This window comes from Cygnus atratus, chromosome 10 (assembly GCF_013377495.2).
Source record: "Cygnus atratus isolate AKBS03 ecotype Queensland, Australia chromosome 10, CAtr_DNAZoo_HiC_assembly, whole genome shotgun sequence".
Lineage (NCBI taxonomy): Eukaryota > Metazoa > Chordata > Aves > Anseriformes > Anatidae > Cygnus > Cygnus atratus.
The window spans coordinates 15722048-15744900 of NC_066371.1; the positions used below are offsets into that span (position 1 = coordinate 15722048).

Sequence of the window (22853 nt, forward strand, 5' to 3'; positions counted from 1 at the left end):
AGAATGCCATGCTTTGTGGCCCATACGGTTCTTCATGACACCTTGCAGCACATAGCTGTTGCTCTGTGTTATAGCAGAACATCAGTGTCCTTCCTGACAGACAGGAAGATGTGCTCACCGTACCATTCGGATACAGTTCTGCAGTGAAAAGGAAGGAAATTGATCTTGTGACATAACAGTTAGCTAAATGTAAGATTGCAGTTATTACCATAATGTTGTCTCTTGACTACTCAGGCCCACTGTCTTCCTCCCTGTAGTTTCCTCCAGGTAGTTTGGGCGGCAGCTTTTGCATCGATTTAAGGGAAATGCTTACTGTGCAAGTGGTCCTATTTGCATGTGGCGTTGGGTGGAACTGAGGATTTTCTTAAGTGGAGTTGCCCAGGTGGTTCTCAAGAAAGTGTCTGGATAAGTGTCCTGGGCACCGGGTTGTAAGCGGTGTTCTGGTAGACAGCAGCATGCCAGGCAAAATGAACTTAGAGGCCGTACTTCTCAGGTGTGCTCCCTTGCAGCCTCTAGGTGAATGTAAGCCATCAGCTGTCAACCTGGGTTGAACAGGGTGTTTGAAATCACCAGGCAAAGCAAAGAGAGAACTTAGTTTTATGCGCAGTTGATTCACTGTAACTTGGTACTGCTGTGGATCTTGATCACGTAACATTTGGTGAGCTACCTGCCTCTCCTGCAGAGGCTTGACTTGATTTTTCCTCCTTTCTGGTGTTGTGGAAGTGGGTCCGCTGATGTAAAAGCAACTTTACACTGTTGGGCTCCAGTTACCCACGCTACATAAATACAGAAAACTAGTCTCTTATGCCATTTTCCTGACAAAGTCCTGAAAAATCTCATGTTCATTTTTTCTATCTGCCTTTTTCTCTATCTTCTGTCAACACAGGTACACGAGCATTCCGCAAACACCTCTTTGTTTCTCTGAAGTTGCCAAACACCGTGCTCACATTAAAATGAGGCACACAGTAGTGCCATGTCTTTCCTTAAGTGAAATTACATTCTCCTGATCAGGCTTTTAACTCTTGCCCTGGTACAAACGGCTGCAGCATACTGAGAAATGCAGAGTCCAGAGTAAATGTATTGTTAGGGTGGGGTAAGGCTTTAGGAGCTGTTAAAAGCCAGGTAAAGCAATTATTTTTGGGAAGTCTGTAAATATTTGTTTTTTTCCTCTTAACTGGCAATAGTATAATGTTTTTTGCCTTTTCATGCGTAATGCAGTGCATGTAGCAACAACACAAGAAGTATATTTAGTCTTTTTTTTCCCTCCAAGAAATGGTGATAGTTTTGGGATGAAGAGGATGCCCAGCATGCCTTCATTTTATTTAGGTACTTCCATTTCTCTTGGTGTAGGAGGTGCACAAATGTTTCTGCCGTGTTTCCGTATTGCTGCAATTACTGGAGCTAATTCCTCTGTTCTCATCTCAGCATCCTGGTTACTGGCAGTAACTGTGGAGGGGGTGTGTGTGGCACTTACTTCATTTGATAAAGTGAAGATGCGCTATAAAAAAATACAGTATTGTACCGGAACCTAAAAATCTTATATTAAGATGAGCCTCTAATCACATCGAATAGACAAACGCTAGTTACTTGTTGTCCTTACATGAGGAATTTTTAAGTTGTATTGTGAAAGTCTTCAAGGGGTTTTAATTTGTCGTCTTTTATACTCTATTGTCAAGTAATAGACCCTTCCACGAAGAAAAACTCTATTTTCTTGGAAGCTGTAACCACAGCTGCCTTTAAAAGCAGGGGACATCAATCCATTCCTCCTGGGGTAAAGTAGAGCTAGCAGCTTTCTGTTCTGAGGAGCAGCGTGTAACCCTGTCGCTGTCCACTTGCTTCCATTCATGCTTCTGGCTTTGCTTGCGTCAAAGCAAACCTGGCCAAGTGAGTTGGCTATAACAGATGAATTACACTTGATTTAACACAAGGCCTTAGTTTCACTGAGAAAAATCCGTGTGCGTTAGGCTGGAAAGAGGGTAGGCCCCCCCACCCCCCTGTCTGTGAAATTTCTCTGTATATCTGTCAGCATTAACTTTCTGAATTTTCTTTGATCCCTGTGCTTGCAGAGCCTTGGAAGTGTCGTTGAGAAAGATTTTATTTTTACAGGTGGTAGCAAAAGAGGCCTGGGAGAACCATAGGCTGAGGAATGATTCTATCATTGTGGATATTTTTCATGGTCTCTTCAAATCTACACTTGTTTGTCCCAAGTGCTCTAAAGTTTCTGTGACCTTTGATCCCTTCTGTTACCTAACCCTTCCACTGCCTTTGAGGAGAGATCGTCTCATGGAAGTTACCCTGGTATACGCAGACCCACAGCGCAGACCTGTCCAGGTGAGGCATGAGTAACGTGCATTTCTTTTTAATCTTAGTCTCTTTCTCTTAAGCTTTAAAGTTGAGACATTTCAAGTAAGCTAAAAGACACTGCCTGCCTTCGAGTCAGGAGGGATGGCCTTTTTTAATTGTGAAAACCGGGATTTAAATGTGTGAAATCAAAAGGCTTTCTAAAAACTCGATTCATGAGACCAAGGTCATGGGTCAGCTGAAAGTGGCTTAATTTTTCTTGTGATGAGGTCATCTGTGTGATAAGCTGTTCTTTGAAGGCAGTTATATGTTTACATCGTCATGTTTACCTCATATAAAATGTACCTGGGAAAATGTACAGGTGAAACTTCTCTGACTCTAAATGAGTAAGGCCTTGCAGTTTCAAACAATTGAAAAAAAAAAAACCAATCCCTTTTGCAAAAAAAGAGAGGAGAATGACTTGATTGCTTTTAAAGCCTGCTCATTTCCAGACTAAAGTTTTTTCTCCTTTTTTTCAAATAGGCCTATTGGTGAGCGCACACATACCTGAAGTAACCTTCAATATTTGCATGTGTTGTGCATTAAAATTTGTGATTTGTATATACACTGTTATTCTGGCAGGGAGGGGGTTGGTAGATGCAGTAGGCTGAATTAGCAACGAATTTTCGTCCTGCTTTTTGTACGACTGTGAAATCAAGGACGGCTGCACTTGTCACCAAGGCTTTATAAAGGGAAAGAACAGAGGGGGGATTCATTGAGAAGCTGAGCAAGATTACTGGTGGCATAGAGGTTGAAAGGATAAATTCTACTTTGAATCAAGATAAACTGAACTTTCAGTAATTGGAGCTCTTCTAGACGAATTGGCCGTGTGCCTGTTCCACATCCCACCTGCAGTCTCCCTGTAAGCAGTTATTTGCGTTTTGTGATCTCCCAGTTGAGAAGCCAGAGGTACGCACCACTACCTCTCACCTCTGGTGTGTGACACCGTATGGGTTGTGCTAGGAGAAAGTGAACTGAGAGCCTGTTACGGCCACAGTTGAATATGCACACAGTACAACTGAGAAGATCCCAGTGAATAATAATGATACATAGTTCCTTTTAGTCAAGGCAAGTGTATTCCACGTGATTCTCTAAATGTGTGCCTGTCTATAACTACTACCGTGCCTTTGAGTCCTTCTCTAAAACATACAGTACCGGTTCCTTGATGAAGAAAAGATGCCCTGCTAAATCAAGCTGTAGGTGTCTGCATTCTGGTGCACCCAAATCTTGGCATTCATGCACGTTTCTGCTTGCACAACATCAGCTAGCCATTATAGAAGGTCATGTATCTGTCTTCGGAGAAGTGTTCAGAGCACTGAAAGCAGACTCAGTGGATTATCCAAAGTTTAGCATCTGAGGTAGGGCACTTCCCTACAGACTGGCGAGATATTTCTGCTGTACAGGGTGAAGGGTTTCTTGAATTGTGCCACTCTTACTTTTTGTAGCTCCATGCATGTGGTGTACAGACCCTGGCCAGCAGCCAAGCACCCACACAGCACCTCACTCCCCACACCCTCCCCTGAATGGGAAGGGAGAAGAACAGGAAGAACAAAAGCACAGTTTAATAGATGAAGGGGAAGTGGGGATGATGACACAAATAACACAAAGGAGATCACTCACCACCTCCCACAAGCGAGCCATTGCCCAAATCACCCCTTCTGTCTCTAACGCAATTATTTTTGCTGAGCATCAGGTTGTAAGTGTGGAATAGCCCTTTGGCCGGTTTGGGACAACTGTCCTGGCTGCGTCCCCTCCTGGCTTCTTGCCCACTCCCAGCCTATCTGCTGCGAGGGCAGAGCGGGGAGAAAGAGACAGCCTTGACACTGCTCAGCAGTGGCTAAAACGTTAGTGTGATATCAGCATTGTTTTAGCCACCAATTCAAAGCATGGCATCACGTAGGCTGCTATGAGGAAGATTAACTACATCCTCGCCAGACCCAGTGCGGTGTAGCGCCCCGTGTGTCCTATGCTGGGTGAGCTCTGAGTTTGTCCAGAACAGAGCTTTTAAAAGAAGTAAGCTACACTTGGTGCAGATGATGTTTCCAGTCAACTGCAAGCTTGAGTCATCTGATCTGCTCAGGGAGATCCATTCTCATATGCAGTACACACGAGTTTGCCATCCTGCTTTTCAAGATCAGGGAAGAATGGCTATAGGATTTTTTTTTCTAAATACATAAAATAACCCAGCAGGGTTATCTACTCAGCAGGTTGTCATGTGTGCTTTTTTTGTATTTTTGTGTGTGTGTGTTATGCTACAATTAAGCCTTACCAAAGCAGGAGGCCAGCTGTTTAAGGCTCTTTTGTTGCCTCCAAATCCTGGCTTTGTAAGGTAGAGCTGAAATCCAGAAAACCTTAATGTGTGTGTCTGTGACCTTAACTTCAGCAGAACTCCTACAAATTTGAAGTTTTGTATCCATTGTCTTGCCCTCTGCCTTACATGGGTTTATTTTGCGTTGTGTAAGCATGATGTTATCTTTGTTTCTAGTACCGGGTCGTGGTGCCAATGATGGGGGCCATCTCAGATCTGTGTGAATCACTCTCCAAAATTTCTGGGGTTCCTGCAGAAAATGTAAGGAAAAATTCTAACATAGTGATTTTGATAAACGTTTTTTTTTTTCCTCGAAGCATTTTGGTGTCTTAGTTAGCTTTTAAATGGCTAATAAGCGTAGTCATATGTTTCTGTCATTATTCCATTAGAAGTTTGAATGCAGTTTTTAACTGTAAAATAAAATAAATCATTAAATGTCTGTGTATTCTATTCACTCCAGCATTTCTGACAGTGTAGTTTCTTAGTAATGTGAGATGCTCAGTCTGTTTTGGGTCCACCTCCTGTTGGACATCCTTTTGGTAACAAAGGGATCAGGTGAGGTTTTCATAAAGTGAATGATTTCATAGGTGATGGGGAATGTTTTCAGGATGCTAGCGTAGCACTTCATTTTATGTCAGTTAATTACAGATGTGAGTGATCTCTGCTTAAAATCATAGCCTGTTGTCACTCTGATGTTGAGATTTGTGCTGTTGTTTCTACCAGCCTGATTAGCAGCTGTAGGAACTGCATCTCCCTGATACCTCTGTAAAATCAATCTGTTGCTTGCTTTGTTTTTCTGATCCATCTTAATGAATACAGCTGATTAGCTGCTGGTGCTTTTATAGAAAGCAGAGTACTGATAATAGATATGCTGAAAAATCACAACAAGAATGAATAAACTGTTGCTTGAATTTAGTTTGCCTAAGTTTATGTAAATATTTATTATAATCTCTTTGCAAATATCACTTGCTGTTCTAGATGGTGGTGACAGACGTGTATAATCATCGATTCCACAAAATCTTCCAAATGGATGAAGGTTTAAATCATATCATGCCAAAAGACGACATCTTTGTGTGAGTAAAGTGGGAAGATGCCATGATGCAAAGAATGTTACAGAACATTTGCTTCAGTTTCAGAATATAAGACCTGAACCTTTCGTTTTTCTCAAAACCTAAGCCTTCGTGTAGACCCTTTCCACATGGCTCCTACTTTTGTGCCTCAAGCTTCTAACTTCATGCTCCAAATCAGTTCAAAGCCTTGGAAGTGATGTTAGAATAGCATCAAGTCTAAGCTGTTGCACTGTGCCTCTCATAACACCGATGCAGTTGTTACAGCACCCAGCTAACTGTGACTGGAGTTTTTGATAGACTCCTGACTGGTGCTTACTCAGTTTTTTGTGTCTGACTGCAGAGGACCGTGTAGACTCCCCTCAGGGGTTACAAGTGACTCCAGTGAAGCTGAGGATTTGGTTGTGCTTGTTGTTTGGTATACATGTGGTGAATGAGATGACTTAGCTATCTGGGAGGAGAGCAAAAGTAGTGTTCCTCTGCTGCAGCTGAGCAATGGAAAATAGTGCATGAGAAATGTAAAACAGACTCTGGGGGCTAGTAGCTGAACCTGGAGCTTGTGAGGTCCAATTCAGACCTTCATAAGAAGTCCTGTCTTTCTCACTTGAGAGTATTCCAGAGCAACAATGCTGTTTCTAAAAAATTCTGCTGGTCTGAAGCCCTGCACTAACATACTCTGGCACAACGTGTACCTTGCACCGAGTGGAGTGCGGTGACATTCTGCTCGGTGCTGTTCTGTTGTGCCATCCGCTGTGACCGCTGCTGAGAAGGAGTGGCTGATTGTTTCTGGAAGTCCTTGTCGTACCGGTTGGTTTCTGCAATGACAGCTGAAGGTGAGGCTGGTTAGGGTGCCTTGGAAGGACATTTGGTGTCTGTGAAATCCATTTTGTTACGATACTGTAAGGCATTAGGTTGCAATCGAGCCTTTCTCCAAAGCTCATACAATGTAGAAAACACAAATGTAATGTTACAGTGCTCTTTCCGAAGTCCAGCACGGAGAATCTCCCAGCTGCCCCTTGGGATTGTTTCTGTAACTTTGAGGAACTTGGTAATTGCAACAAAAGAATTTTCTTATGTGAGTAATCTGTTGCATAGTCCCCCACAGAAAACTAATGTCTTCATTAGCTCTGCTCCTGGGTTGCTGAGGAAGCACGAGCTCAACTGCAGCCCCGTTCTTTGCAGTGACCGTTTCCTTCTGTGCAGGCGTAACAGTAAATGAGGTCATGCTGCGTGTGAGTCACAGCAGTGAACTGACCTGGGCTAAAAATAACACTACAAGAAAGGGGAGAGGCAGCAGGAGGAAACTTTGCTAATCCTATTTTTCCACGTAACCCTCTTAAGATGTCTGCTGCACTATGGGGCAAAACAAGCAGCCAGGCAGGCACCGGAGTGGGAATTAGGAGAAAGTTGTGCAGCAGAACTACTTGAAGGGATGATACCACCAAGAAAAAGTAATGTAAAATTGTGTACTAAAACCCAGCCTTTTTACTGAAAGGAAGTACCAAAACATGACAGAGAAGCACTTGTTCATAACATGCAAAACTCTTCATATAATCACTTAATTAAGGATACATGAGAGAGTGACGGTACATCAGTTCTGTGGTAAGATCCTTACAGGGTGGTGATGGGGAACAATCAAAGTAGGTCTTCAACGTGCGATTTCTGATCTGCAGTTCCAAGTGATTCTTTAGTGATTTTTACCCTTCTGCTATTACTGCCTTGTAGAACTTGAGGTGTGAAGGTGGTGGGAATGTAGTGGCACTGGCAGGAACTTTGAATCTTTGAAAATTGTCACAGAAAGGATTCAGTTGAAATTAAGAATAGATACATTTATTTTTTTCATTGAGCTCTTCCAAAGTGATGACACTAAGAACATGCTGAAGGTGACCTTTTTAATGTATGTGCTGTGTATTTTTAATATCTTTTGTGTTAAGAAACTAAGATCTTCTTTAGTTTTTCTTTAGGAAACGTTTTTATTTTTTCTTTACATGTAGCTCGTGTCCTGAGGAATCCCTGAAAATCTCTGAATAAGAGCTCTTCAGCAAGTTGAAACTGTCATGTATAAGTTGAAGCTTTCTAAATCGTAAACTTAAGGGCTATGAGTATGATCTGAGTTGCTTTTGGAGAGCTAATCTTCTCTGCTTGGACTTGGTACATTGTTACCAAAATGTGAATCGCTTCCAAAGTAATGTGAATATTTTTATCCTACTGGCTTCAAAACATATTTTCCATTGAGAAATTTACTCATAGCCATGGAGTTGCATTTCTTCCTCCTGCTTCTTGCAGAAAGGATGATTTAATACCAGCTAGAGGACTCTTTTGTAGAACCTGCCCTGGCACTTCCAGCTGACATACTGGCGACCCTTTGGCATTTTCCTTCACTTCTGGGACTTCCATGGGTTACCTGCTTGCTTTTTTTAGATCAGAAGCACATGCAGCTGACTTGTACCTGTCACTACTGTTCTTCTTGGGGTTGGACTCTGGCACTGAAATGTGAATTTTCTTTGTGGGCCTCTTCTCCAAAACCAGCACACAAGCGGCCCCATTTATTCCTCTTGTGTTGTTGGGTTACTTTGTTCCTTCTAGGCTCGTTGGTTTAGCGTTCCTAAAATTTCCTGCATGTTATGTTCTAAGCAAGAAAATAGCTTGTACCCCATGTGCTGGTTGGGTAGCACTCAGCATTCATTTGCCTTAGTTGTGCTGGCAGAACTGTGGAACTAGAGGATGAGCTAGATCAGGATACGGGTCAGGTCCCTGTCCAGTGTGCTGTGTTGCTCTGTGCATCGCTGTGCTGGTACAGATGGGGAAATGGCCCGAGAGTGGGACAGGGTGTGATTAAACAAATACTTCCCAGCTGCTCCTCAGTCTGTAGTCCTAGTGATACGCTTCTGGTAGAAGTTATCAACAGGGACTGCAAAGTGTTTACAGCCTTCCTGAAGGTGCTGCGTGATGCTTCACTAATGAGTGAGACATCAGGTGGCCTATGTTCAGATTGCTGCTGATAACCTCAAGGTTTTCTGATATCTAGCAATTTATTTACCTGCTTTCATTATATGCAAACATCTTGCTGTTTATTAAACGGGGGAATGAGAAATATTTCCAAATATCTCAAGTCTTTCAGTTCTTCCACCTGTAAAGAGCAAACTTTTTACACTTGAAATCAGAAGTATGTAATTGAAATTACCTATAGCTGAGAAATAGTTTATTTCTCTCAAGTCAGTGAAGAAGACTTGAGTGCCCAGTAAAAGTATTTTGTTCTTTGGGCTTAAATTAAGGCTAGCTCTTCAGAGAAGTGATGCAAAGACTTTTGCATCTTAGGACTTGAAGCATGGCTCTGTGCATCTTCGTAGTCCACAAAACCTTTAGCTTGGAAAAGATTCTCTTGGGCTGAGTGGCGATGTAGTTGGGTGTATATCCTGTCTACACTGTATAATGTATCTCTTCTGTTCCTGAAAGAAAACTATCTTTGCGTTGATTAATAAGGGGAGCAGCTGCCTTCTATTAGAAAGTAGGTGTAATGTTTTTACAACTGCAGCAGTTTCACCTAAAATCCACAATTAAAAGATCACTATTCAACCAATCATGCTAACCCATCAAGTGCTTTTTAGCAGTACATTTACAAGAGTATATTACCACAAAATAAACTTCTAAGAAAGCGTTCTGTAGTGTCAAACTGGCCTGAGGAGATAACAATTGATTTATATGCAAGGAAGAAAAACTCTGTTAAGCTGTTTGTCTACCATGTTTTGAAAACACTATTTTTCCTAAGAGTTTCCTAAGAATCACTGAAGTTCCTCATGTAATAACAAGAGTAACAGAAAATATGAGATTTTTAACATTAATAACTTCTGTTACAAATCAAATGGGAAATCTGCACCATCTTAGGACATTGTGCCTGCAGTTCAGCAAACCTGAGTGAGAAGTACATTAGCTTTCATTTGGGGAAAAATCAACTAGAGAGAGATCTGATAATCCTGGTATCTTTTACATCGTGTGTTTTTAGGTACTAAATGTTAACCTAGGGTGGTATATGCAATCCAGGATATGACTGTTGAGGACCATGGACTTGTTTGTGGTTTACATTAAGGATATTTTCTAGAATCAAAAAGTCTACTGTACTTAAATTTGTGATATTCACTGTCACAGATACTCAACCTCTTTCTGAATTGATGTTTCACTGATCCCTGCACCTCCTTGTCCCTTTTATGTGCTGACTATCTGTTCTTGTTTTCGACTAACGTCCAGTGGCAAGACTTCCTTGTTGGCAAATTGTAACGTGTACATCTCATCACTATGTTTGAAGTCATTGAAGTTAGATGGAAAGTTCCTTTCACTGGCAAGAAAACAAAGTGCAAGTAACCAAGCAATTCAAAATAGAGTTTAATCAGTACAGCATGTTCAGAAATAGGTTCTTAGATGTACATTTCAGAAACTTATATTTAAAAATTGCAAACTGATCAGTGGGTCCTTTGTGTATTTTTTTTCTTAAGTATTTTGCTGGGTGTTCTCACAGGTCTCTTCATTTGTTCCTTCCTTATCTCCATGCCAAGGGAATTATGAGAAAAGCTGTGATAAACTGAAGGCAGCACCCTTCCCTGCCTCCCACCAGAGTTTGAATAATCTTTTTTAATTGTGTAATATTTTCCTCATTTGAAAAGTACTCCTCCCTTCCACTGAAAAAAGCAAAACAAGGTGGTGTTAGTAACTGTCTGTGGTTGTTTGCTAGAACGTAAGCAAAGAACGCAAAGGACGAGTATGCAGTAACTGGGAGCTGTGGGGCCCCAAGGCTCCGATTTCACAAGAAGCTGCATCCAAAGTGGGTTTGTCTCGTGCCTTCCTCTCCTTGTCTCCATCTGAAGAGGTTGCCAGACAGAGTCCAGCAGAAGGTCTTTCACTTTGATTTTGCTGGGTTTGTATTTTACATCTGTTCCTGCTGGGCTTGTGCAGGAGAAGACAAGCTGCCGTCAGCTGAGCAGAAGGAGCAAGGCTGTTCTTTCCTAGCTGGAGAATGATTTCATGGAATTACTTCTTACAAATACCTTGGTATAGAAATTGAGGCTGTTAACTACCACTCTTAAGTTGACTCAGGACTGTGAAGTTTCAGTGTAAATGGTCAGTCTCTGGCAGTATTTTCTCCAGGTTTGTTTCACTGAAAGCAGTAGGCAAACCAGAGCTTGCATGTGAAAACGATATCCCTGTTGCTTCGACAGACTTCTGATTCTTGAGTATAGTGCGCTAGCCAGCGGGCAACACACATCTCAGTTCAAAATTCAGTTCCAAATCTAACACTCTAATCTTAGTTCAAACATCTAGTACCGTAGGTCTGTGCCCCGACACTGTTTGTTTGCTAGTTTCATTTTTAAAAATAAAAAATGACAGTACTACTGTTAGAATTTTTGGTGTCTTGCTTTTGGCACCAGCGTCTGCTATGACTTACCTTTGAATTTAGGTCCCTCTGTTAGGTGGTTACTGAGCAGAATGTCTTTCCTTGAAATGTTTTGCTTAAAAATATCACTGAGCAGGAACCTGCAGAGCATGGAGCAGGAACAGTGTCGTAGCTGGGATGTACTCTGTTTTACTTAAAGTTGGCTTGACAAAGGAAGAGGCCTGTTGGCACAGGCATTTTAGTCTGGACTGCACTGTTGAAACAATATTTGTGAAATATGCAGTACATGGGATGTACAGAATATTGAACTTGCACCTTTTAAAAGTGATTTTAGTGGTCACAAAGCTGTATTTTTTCCTGTTTTCACTCAAGATAGGGAGGTCGTCAACTTTCTGTGACTTTGCAGTGCACATGGGCTGTTTTGAGACTTGCACTATGAATTTTCATGTTCTGCTAAAGTGTTGGGAGGAGGAAGAAGAGTGCCCTTGGACTCCATTTGGAGTTTAAGCTGAATGGACAGTAATTTTTTTTAATTGATACTGGATGGCTAAGATGTATTTTTCCTTTCAGCTGATGTTTCTGTTTTATTGATTCTCATGGTATATTACCTGTTATGCTCTCTGATAGTAAAACCTCTAAAAAAAAAAAAAAAAAAAGAAAAATGAATTGCTACTGGACTTCCAAAGTGATAAGCATTCCAAAATGAATCTGACTCCATTTACACAAGAGGACAACAATGTTGGTTTTTTTGTTCTCCAGTGGAGAGGGATTTGGGACTAGAATTCTCCAAGCCCATTCTATCACAGGGCCTTGTACTCATCTCTTTCTCTTCGTGATAGGCTTGGAAACGTAGTATAGTCCTGATGGCAGAGTTATTAATATTTAGCATCAGAGAAGAGGTAAGGTACTTGCTGAAATAGAGGGGTTTGATATAAGGAAGGTTGCTGGCATGACACATGGAGCTGTGCAGCCAAAGAACAGTGGGACTAGCCCACTTATTGCAGCATTGTAAACGTTTGTCTGCAGTCATGGTGGTACTGTGAGAGGACAGGGAGTTCTGTGGCAAATGACCAGAAAGTCACTCATGAAAAGGTGGTCTGCAAATCAATTTGACAAAATCATTTCAGTGTTTGTGCTGAATGCTCTCATTCTCCAGGCTAAGCAGAGAGCAGCATTCAGCACATAACCAAAACGCTTACTATTTCTTTTTCTTAGGTTCCATGAAGTGCAGCCCCACTAGGACCTCCGGCTCCCGCTCCAATGTAACACCCCGCATGCACCATGCTGGTGATATCACATCACCCAGGGATCCCGCTGGAGCTCGGAGCCGGCCTACAAGGGGTCAGGTAAGTGCTACTGGAAAGCAGACTCCATGGCCCACTGCTCTATGGGCACAGTTCTTAGTATTTCTTCTTAGTTCCTAAGACCTAAGAAGAAAAATGTTTCGATTGATAAACCAGATCTCCCTGTTCTCTTAGCCTGGCTAATGGAGCATATAATGCAACATGTATTGCTTACACGGATGAAAGTTGCACAAATTGATTTGCAGGTCACCTTTAACCTATCAAAGCTGCATAGTTTAATAAAACATATTTGGTTTGCCATACGTACCGTGTTTTTTGCCTTCTCTTACAATAGGCTGTGTTTTATGTTCAGGTGGTCTTGAAAACCATGATTGGCTGCGAAAAGGTCGAGTTTGTTACTGTGAAGAGCTAGAACAGTTATTGCACTGTTAGGTCAGCAAACCAGCTAGTCCAGTAGTTTTGTGTGAAATCTAAAATGCGTGAGACTGTAGCAAGCTAATCTAGGAAGCTTGTTCTCAGTTGTTTGCTTGTTTACAAGAGTTTGTATCCCTTCCAGTATGTGTTTGTGTTCTTTAACCTTTAGAAAAATCTTACTGGTAGAGTACCCTCATCCTTTTTAATCCTGCTCCTCTGCACGACTTGTAAAATCCTGTGACAGACTTCTAAAGGGCAATCTACCTGTTGTCTAAAAATGTTTTACTTTCAGTTTCATATCTCCTAGTTCACTCGATTGTGTTTATTCTCATGTTATGAAAGAAAGTAAACAGATTGGGAGTATCTCCATTTCCCAGAAGAGATAGAATACGTGCTGTTTTCACTCAGTCTTTTTTTCTAGGCCTCTGTTCATTCTTATTGTCAACTTCTGAAAATACTGTAACTTCACAGCAGCATGTCCGGGTTGATGTGGAATGGTAATCCTGTTTGGGTGGATCTGTTTGTCAGCTTCTTCAGTAGCATTTTTTCTACCCTTCTCTGTTCACTTACAAAATATGCTTGTTTTCTTGGTTGTTGCTATGTACTGACCTGTGACCCACGCAGTGTTTTCCAGCTGTATTTAGTGTTACATCCCAGTGCTCTGGAGGGAATGTTTGAATAACACACTGTAGTGTGTGGGGGTAGGTATGTGATAGATAGGTATCTGTGATAGATATATTACCCTGGCATTTAGCTGAGACTGTCTTCTGCTTGTAGTGCCCTTTCACATTGCCCTGCCTTGTCTTTCCTGTAGTTTTTCATGTTCCTGTGCTCTTGCTTAATGTTAATTTGCAAAGGATCAAAAGTTAGCTACTTCATTGCTCGGTGCCTCCTTTCTGAATAGTAACCACAAGCCTGAAGCTTCCTGGTGCTCTTTTGTAAGGTTGAAGGCTGGTCAAGGCCATCCCTGTTTGCTGGTGCTTCACTGAAAAACATCTGTAAACAGCTGTCATGAGTTATAAAGGGAACGTTCAGTGTGGTAGCTGGTGAGCAGATGGCTGGTTTATAAAACCATGTTGTGTAATCTGGTGTAGTGTCATCTTTATCTTCTATTATTTCAATCGAGTTCTAGGGTACAGAAGTACAGTTCATTGTCATCTAATTCCCTGTATCAGCTCTGTAGGCTTCCTTAAAATATGGAAAAAGTATTTTCTTAATTTCTTTAATTGATTTTGAAGTACTCGAAGAGATTCAAAAAGTGATCCTGATTCTGATACATCTGCCTCTAATACTAGAATAACAGCCGTTCTGCAGCGGAGTAGGTAGAGGGGCACTCGAGTAACCAAGCTGGGATGTTCTAGTAAGAAGTTTGCAAGACGCTCTCTTGAGGAGTGTTGTAAGGGTACAGCATGCTGGCTGTTTGTGGTGGATGATGCCTGTGTGTGGGTAATACTTAGCTTTTCATCGTTTCCCATCTGTTCCGTCACAGAGGCAGGATTTCGTACAGGACCTGCGTGAGGATGGAGTGTAAATGGGGGCTGCTTTAATCAGCAGTGTAGGTGGTGTGAGAGGCAGTCACCAGAATGCTGAGGAACGTGTACATCTTGGGCATGTTGTGTACTGGTCTGTTTTGTAGGAGACCAGCCTAAGGGTCTCATAGGACCTGGAGTTAATCATCGGTGATACTCTGAGTATTATGGTCTTCTGTTATTTAAACAGCACTAAGTAAAATAATTCAACTCTTTGTGGTGCTGTTTCTCAGGAAACTTCAGAAGGTGCAAACTGTATCCAGTGCTGTTGGTTAACTGAATAGCATCGATAGCGTAGAAAACCTCAGCAGTCATTGTCATTGGATTGTCATATGCACACTTGCTCTTGGAGGGCTATGCTAATCGCTAGTGCTCCTGGAGGCTGGGATGAAACTCTCTGAAGGGGTATTTTTCTTCATGCTTTCTACTGACATACATAGACTCAGGGCAGGCTTCAAGCTGGGATCAAGACTTTTTTTCTTAATAGAATGAAGTAGAACTGCAACTCTGAAATTGTTCCACTCCCTGCCCTGCAAGGGTCTTCTGAACACAGGAGCAAAAATCTGTTTCTTGGCTCTCGAGAGAAAGAAAGTGGCTTCTCTGATGTAAGAGAGCTGTTGAGAGTTGGTATGTCCAGATATGTGATTGTGGTCATGTTTAGTGGCATCTTTTCAGGAAATATTTTTTTTCTTTTCTGAAAAAACTTTTCAGTTTTAATGAAAAAAGAAATATAAGCCTGGGACAGGTGACTCACCAAGTTAAAGAGCAGTATGACTTGGCATTCCTGAGATCTCATAAATATTTTCTAATGAATAGTCTCAGAAGACACATCGGGGTGAAAAATGCAATAGTGTTGGGCCATGTAGTTTTTTTGACACTTATAAAAGCGAGTATCTGATGGTGCTGTTTTACCCAGTAGCACAAGCTGTGTCTGTTTTCTCACTGCTCTCTGGAACCGTTTGTTTTCATAGAATCACAGGATGATTTGGGTTGGAAGGGACTGTAAAGATCATCTAATTCCACCCACCCTGCCATGGGCAGGGACACCTCCCTCTAGCCCAGGCTGCCCCCAGCCCCATCCAGCCTGGCCTTGGGCACTGCCAGGGATGGGGCACCCACAGCTCCCCTGGGCAGCCTGGGCCAAGGCCTCACCGCCCTCTGAGTGAAGGATTTCTTCCTTGTATCTCATCTAAACCTACCCTCTTTTAGTTTAAAGCCATTACTCCTTATCCTATCACCACACCGTCTGACAACGAGTGCCTCCCCAGCTTTCCCGTAGCTGCTGTTAGGCACGGGCAGGCTGCTGGGAGGTCTCCCCGGGGCCTTCTCTTCTCCAGGCTGAACAGCCCCAGCTCCCTCAGCCTGTCTTCATAGGAGAGGTGCTCCAGCCCCTTGTCTGTCTCTGTGGTCCTCCTCTGGACTCACTGTAGTATGTCCCTGTCCTCCTTGTGCTGGGGGCCCCAGAGCTGAGCGCAGGGCTCCAGGTGGGGTCTCACAAGAGCAGAGGGGGACAATCCCCTCCCTTGCCCTGCTGGCCATGGTGATTTTGGTGCAGCTCAGGATAGGGTTGGCTTTCTGAGCTGCAAGGGCACATTGCTAGCTCGTATTCAGGTTTTTGTCTACCAGCACTGTCAAGTTCTTCTCTGCAAGGCTGCTCTTTATCTCTTGTTGCCCAGCCTGTATTCCTGCTCGGCACTGCCCCAGCCCAGATGCAGGTTCTTGCACTTGGCCTTGCTGAACCTCATGAGTTTCGCCCAGGCCCACCTCTTGAGCCTATCCAGATCCCTCTGGAAGGCATCCCTTCCCTCCAGTGTGCTGACCACACCTCACAGCTTGGTGTCATTGGCAAACTCGCTGAGGGCGCACTCAATTTCACCGTACATACTCCCAGCCAAGGTGTTAAATACTGCCGCTCCCAATTCCAGCCCCTGAGGAATTCTGTCACTGGTTTCCACTTGGACATTGAGCTGTTGACTGCAACTCTCTGAGTGCAACTATCCGGACGGTTCCTTATCTGCTGACTGGTCCATCCATCCAATCCACATCTCTCCAGTTCAGAGACAAGGATGTCATGGGGGACAGTGTCAAATGCTTTGTACAAGACCAGGTCGGCCACATCAGCTGCTCTTCCCTTATCTGTGAATGCCGTAACCCCATGGTAGAAGGCCACCAGATTTTTCAGGCACGATCTGCCCTTAGTGAAGCCCTGTTGGCTGTCACCAGTCGCCTCCTTGTTTTCCATGGACCTTAGCAGAGTTTCCAGGAGGATCTGCTCCATGATCTTGCCGGGCACAGAGGTGAGACTGACTGGCCTGTAGTTCCCTGGGTCTTCCTTTTCTCCCTTTTTAAAATGGGGATTGTTTCCCTTCTTCCAGTCACTGGGAACTTCACCGGACTGCCACAGCTTCTTAAATGTGACGGAGAGAGGCTTAGCAACTACATCCGCCAGTTCCCTCAGGACTTGCAGATGCGTCTCATCGGGTCCCATGGACCTGTGCACTTTCAGGTTCCTTAGATGGTCTCAGACCTGGTCTTCTCCTACGGTGAAGTGGTTCTTCATTCTCCAGTTCCCCTGTCTTTGCCTTCTGCCCCCTGGGCTGTGTGGCTAGAGCACTTGCCAATGAAGACTGAGGCAAAAAGTCACTGAGTACCTCAGCCTTCTCTGAGTCCTGGGTAACCCTTCCGGAGAGGGCCCACAATTTCCCTTTATCAATCTTCCTTTATCAGTGATGTACTTGTACAAGCCTCTCTTGTTGCCCTTGATGTCCCTGGCCAGATTCAATTCTGTCTGGGCTTTAGCTTTCCTAACCTGATCCCTGGCTGCTCACACAGTGTCTCTGTATTCTTCCCAGATTGCCTGTCCTTGCTTCCACTGTCTGCATGCTTTCTTTTTGTGATGGAGTTTCACCAGGAGCTCCTTGTTCATCCATGCAGGCCTCCTGCTGTTTTTGCCTGGCTTCCTCTTTGTTGGGATGCATTGCTCCTGAGTTTGAAGGAGGTGATCCTTGAATATCAACCAGCTTTCTTGGGCTTCCCTTCCCTCCAGGGCTTTGTCCCATGGTATTCTGCCAAGCAGACCCTTGAAGAGGCCAAAGTGTTCCCCCAAAGTCCAGGGTAGCGAGCTTGCTGTGCTCCCTCTTTGCTGCCCTCTGAATACAAAACTCCCCCATTTCATGATCACTGCAACCAAGGCTGCCCTTAAGTTTCACGTTCCCCACCAGTTTCTTCCAGAATGTTTTTGTTGTGTTTACAGCCCTTGGATCTTTCTGTAAAGCAAATGTTTCCCAACCCTTGGTTTCCTGAAGCATTGGCTGGTCGGTGGTGTGAGCCCAGGCTATTAACTGTACAAGAGGCTGGGGGAGTGCAAGACCCAAGGTATTGAGAGGATTTCTGTCTCTAGACAGAACAAACACTGTTTCAGGGATTTAAAAGTTCAGTTAGTATTTTTCACCGATTCCGTGGTTTGGTTGAAACAACATCTAGTTGTCAGAGTAGTGTTTGGGGACACGAGTGACAATATGGATGTAAATATAGGAGGTAAAGGCAGAGGGAAGGTGACAGCAGAGTAAATTGCAGGTACGTATCCTGTGCCATTGTGGGCCGTGGGAAGTGTTCAGGAAACGTATCTTTGGCACGAAGGCACGGAATACAACCCTTTTTGCCCTTCTCAGCAGAACATGGTGGAGAGAGTTGTTGTTGGACTGAGTTAATACTGGTTCTACCTGCAGTGCTTCTCGGCAGTACAAATAACTTGTGGAAATACCTGTCTTTCAAACAGATACGAAGTTTGCAAGCCAAGTGAGGATGGCTCAGAGTATGTTACTCTCTCCGTTTACTTTCGGGAAAAGACAGTGAGGCAATCCAGCAATACTTCAGGCACCGTTCTGTTTGGGCAGCCGCTGCTGATATCTGTGCCGAAACACAAGCTCACTGTGGATCACTTGTACGTTGTAGTTTTGGAGCAGATCAGGTAAGCCACGTCTACGTCTATACCTGTGCAGAATTCTAGGGTTTCCTTATTGAGTTAGACTGCAATAAGATCACTGAATCCTTTTTCGTGGGAATTTTTCTTCCTTGATCTGTTTGTGGAATACCAGCCAGCACTTGGATTATGTAAGTGTCTGGAGGCCACGAGGGCATCTCAAGGTCCTGGTTTTCTGGGCTCTGTAGAAGCGGGGGCTGTGAGATGATGATGATGATACCGGTGGTGGTCCCAACAGAAGTTACCTGCTTGGTGTTGCAAAACACATCAGGAGCACAACTTGGGAAATGTTTTGAGGGCTCTCCTGTATCCCCTTTGATGGGTCACTGTGACTTATTTTTGTTACTTCTACCTGTAAAACTTGGTACAAGCAGTGAAAACATAAACTTACTGAATTTTTTGTTTGACTCTGAGAGCTCCCAGTGTGTGGATGCTGGTTTGCTGAGGGGAATTGGATGGCAGGGACTGTTATTACTGGTGGTGGAGAGAGTGCAGTTGTTCTGATGTACAGCTTCGTTATGGTTGTGTCATAAAAATATTACCTCTGTTCAGTCGCTACGTGAAACTCCCCTTGGCAGAAGAATACTCTACGCCCTGTCCAGACAAAGGAACCTGCAATGGCTCCAGTGGTGTGGCTGAAGGTAAAGTCTTTCAAAATTGGTTGGAAGCTTTTCAGCTTAAAGCTTCTGTCAGCATTTAGTTTGTGCTGTGCGTAAGTGGCTTAAGCTCCAGTAGATAGATTTTAGCTCTACGCAAAGATGAAATTGCACTGTTGCATAGGACTTCGTCATGGTGTGGTGAAGATTCCCGTAGACCATTTTCCTTCCTAGAGAGATCAGGTGTCAGCAAGCAACAGGTGGAGAACAAGGTGGTGTGCATCTGTCCTGATCAGTGTTAGTGAAGTTCTTGGTTCTCTATTAGGTGTTCGGGTGCCTCCCTCTAGAGGAGAATCCTTTCTTAATGTGCCCTTTGTGATGAAAACCGGCCTGTTAGATCCTATGAAGACAAGTTTTGGAGAAATGCAATGAAAACAGTATTTTGTATTCCTGGACCTAGAATCATGGGATATTGTGCCTAGGTTAGATGTTTACAAGGAAACTTTTAATGGTGATGAGAAATACATGCTTCCCTTCCCTTCTAGAAAGTATTTGCTTGTGATGCTGAGAATAACAATCGGAACAAGTTACATGGGAAATTTAACTTGGGGAGAAAACATGCCCATTTTTAACCAAGGAATGGAAATAACTTCCCTGGAGACTTGCACTTTCCCTTCTGTGAAGACACCTAATTGCAACCTTTGCTGGTTGTCTTTTGTGATGTTTATTAGGTTGTGCTATCAGATGGTGTGATTTGATAACCTGCTGTGAATGAAGCAGGCTTCGTCATGTCTGATACTGGGATATAAACCCCGGTGTTTTACCTGACGTTTGCTAAAGTACAAAATACAGCTTCAGATGCAGTGGTTAGGAAGCACAGATTTCTTTTTGTGTGTGTTTTTTCATTAAATTTTAAGCCAATTGTGGATAGGCTCCTGTAAACAGCTGTCAACGTGAGGTGTCAACCTAAACTTTTCACTGAAACTCTTCAATATTTGGTTTGTTTTAAATTTTGCCAGGTGACATTGAAGAGATGGACCATCAGGATGGCGGACAGGAAGCCAAGGAAAAGTTGACAGAAATTGAATGCCACTCTGATGGTTGCATGCAGATTGAGTCAACAAGGGACGTGCAGCCTTGCAAGAAGCAGCATTTCACTTTTAGCCTTGTGAATTCGTATGGGACCTCTGAGATAAACTCCATCGTGGAGGGAAAGATTTTGAAATTGAATGGTAACTATTGACTTGGTATACTTTTTCCTCCTCCTTTCGTGAACATATTTACAACAAACATTTTTCTTATTTCTTGTAGCTTTTTCTACACTTGCTATTGACTGGGATTCTGATACGCGGAGGCTACTCTTTGATGAACAGGAGGCACAGGTTGTAGTATGCTCTTTTCATAAATATTGTGTGTGTAAACTTTCATGGTGCTTAAATAGATTACAGTAAACACTGAAATGTAGATGTGGTCCCCTTCATAAAAAAAATTGAGTAACCAGCATGTGATAAGCTTGCTTAAAATCTTCCAGAGATAAGGCCTATAGATCTGTTATTGCTGATATCTGCTACTAGTGTTCCTAAAAGTAGATACTTTAATTTTTTTTCAAGTTTATTTCATTATCCATTCAAATTAAAACAAAAAAGCAACAACAACAAAAAACCACACCTAAAGCAAATGCATAGAGCCTGGTAGAAACCTCAGTGTTCTTTCTGTTGGTTCTGCTGAGTCACACTTTGTAACAGAACAATCTGTTGTTGCTCTCTTGCCAAAACAAAAATAATTTAGCTTTGAAGTAAGAACATATGTTTTTGTCTTATGAAGAGAGCTCCCCGTTTGTTAAATGTGTCTCACACAAAGCAACTCTTCCATGTGTAGGCATTGTGCAGTGCTAGGCAGTAGCTAAGTCATATTTGGGCTCATAGGTATACCAAATTGGAGTATAAATTCTTGGGACAGGATTAAAGGAAATGGTGTTACTCCATTTAGATGCAATTCCATGCTCATGTTAGCTTGAGAGGTACATTTATCTGGTATCACTGTCTTCATAGAAGGTAGGGGCAGAGAGCCAGGATTGTATTCCAGACACTCTGCTTGTGTGTGCGAAACTGTATGTTCGTTGCAAGTGTTTTATGTCATATACCTAAAATCATCACCTGGATGCAAATGCAAGTTGAAGTGCACTTCATTCACTTATTCCAGAATGCCTGAGTTTTACCACCCTCTGGTATTGCCAGGAAAAAAATGCAGGTGCATTATCAGGGTAATACTTGTTTTTCTGTCATTTAAAACAGCAAAGATTTTGTTTAAACTTCTTGTTAAGAGGCTATACTTAAACGATCGAATGGCTTAGAGCAAGAGCTGGTTCACTTGAAAGTATGTATCAAACATGATTATTCCTCTAGGATTTGATAGCTTCTTTGCCCCAGTATCATTTGGTTTCTGTCAATCACTTGAATACATTTAGCATATGTCATAATGATTTTAACATTTGTTCATTATTCTGAATGTCTTGCAGCATACTTGAGCTATGCCATATGTTTGCAGAGCTATCTATCCTTTACTAGGGGTTTCATAATTTTGTCAGAGAACAAGTTTAATGGTCTGATTGTCATAAGGCTGTGCAGATTGATATTTTATTTGCTTTTTGTTCTAGCTGTCCATAAAACTACCATCATCATTCCTTGTATCTGCTTTTGGGTGTTTCCAGTCCTTTTCATACCTTGTAAACATATTTTTTTACTGAGAAAACATTTACTTCTGGTAAATGCCAGCCTTATTTTATTGCTGCTAAGGTATGAGGAGTTCTAAGTTTGTTGAGGAGTCTGGGAGGATCATACCCGAGGTGGAAAAAGTGAAAAGGACTATTCAGAGCACAGAAAAGGAGTGGCTGGAAGCTTGATTGTGTAGGTGGAGAAGAGGTCCAGAAATCATCAGCAGAGTGAAGGTGGTCGTGTTCATTTTCATGATGTCAAGGATTAAAGCCTACATGGAATTGAATAAAGCATGCATCTCTTTCACTAGGCATTTGAAAAGCATTCAAGTTTGTTACAACCACAGAAGAAGAAGGCTGTGGTAGCTCTCAGAGACTGCATAGAGCTCTTTACTACTATGGAAACGCTCGGTGAACATGACCCTTGGTAAGACCCTCTTTCTGCCTGTCACATTTACCATAAAATGCTGTAACTGCTTGATTTCACGTTATTTGTCACGGGATTCTGATAATTTCCTAGGTCTGTCTCTTTGTCTTGGTGTGAAGAAGTCTATTGTGTGTTTGTTCAGTCACTGACTCAGTAGGCTGCAAGCATGGGTTAATGAAAAGTACTTGTTTCCTGCCTGTATTAAAACAAACAAAAAGACACTGGGTACATAGAGGTTAGGCTATTTTTCATTCTCCAACGTACATCTGTCTTCCAGATGCATCAGAGGAAGCAGTTGTGATATCAGTATAAGTGTGTGGCTACTTCACAGCTAGCATGTGGCTAGTTTTTTTACTTCACTGTTTTATTTTCAGCTTGTACTCGTCCTGAAACACTCCTAACTCTATGAAAAATCCCCAGTTGAGGGATTAGGTACAGTACCTAGGTCACCCTAAGTGACCAAAATGTGATTAATGTGCATACAGAACATCTTTGGAAGTTGTTTGCTAGGTGTGTAAGAAAACAACTTGTAGTGTAGTCGGTTCTTGTTTGTTACTAATTTCCAATTACAGGTTATTAGACGTTTGTACCTGTTACCTGTTTGAGCTGCATCAGGAAACAATACAACAGCAGCGGAACCTTTAAACCTTTTATTTGTTTTTGAACAATGTTCAGTTAATGTGCTTGCAATTGGACATTTTACCTACAAAGTGAAAGCAATGTGTAGCTTTGACACCTCCAGGGAGTTGTATTCTCCTGCATATTCCACAAGCCAAAAATGTCTTCT

The 22853-nt window shown here is 42.6% G+C and overlaps 1 protein-coding gene across 3 annotated transcripts in view; it reads left to right on the forward strand.

Moving 5' to 3' along the window:
* USP4 (ubiquitin specific peptidase 4) overlaps nt 1-22853 on the forward strand; it is a 46696-nt gene that overhangs the window by 17816 nt on the left and 6027 nt on the right. For 2 of the 3 annotated variants that reach the window (XM_035571827.2, XM_035571826.2), the window contains 8 exons: nt 2107-2331; nt 4826-4909; nt 5627-5721; nt 18127-18318; nt 18883-18971; nt 19946-20158; nt 20238-20308; nt 21951-22066. In XM_035571827.2, the coding sequence (XP_035427720.1) occupies nt 2107-2331; nt 4826-4909; nt 5627-5721; nt 18127-18318; nt 18883-18971; nt 19946-20158; nt 20238-20308; nt 21951-22066 (1085 nt within the window). Of the gene's footprint in view, nt 1-2106; nt 2332-4825; nt 4910-5626; nt 5722-12316; nt 12410-18126; nt 18319-18882; nt 18972-19945; nt 20159-20237; nt 20309-21950; nt 22067-22853 lie in introns of those variants that run through there. The other variant, XM_050712824.1, reaches the window with a different exon arrangement.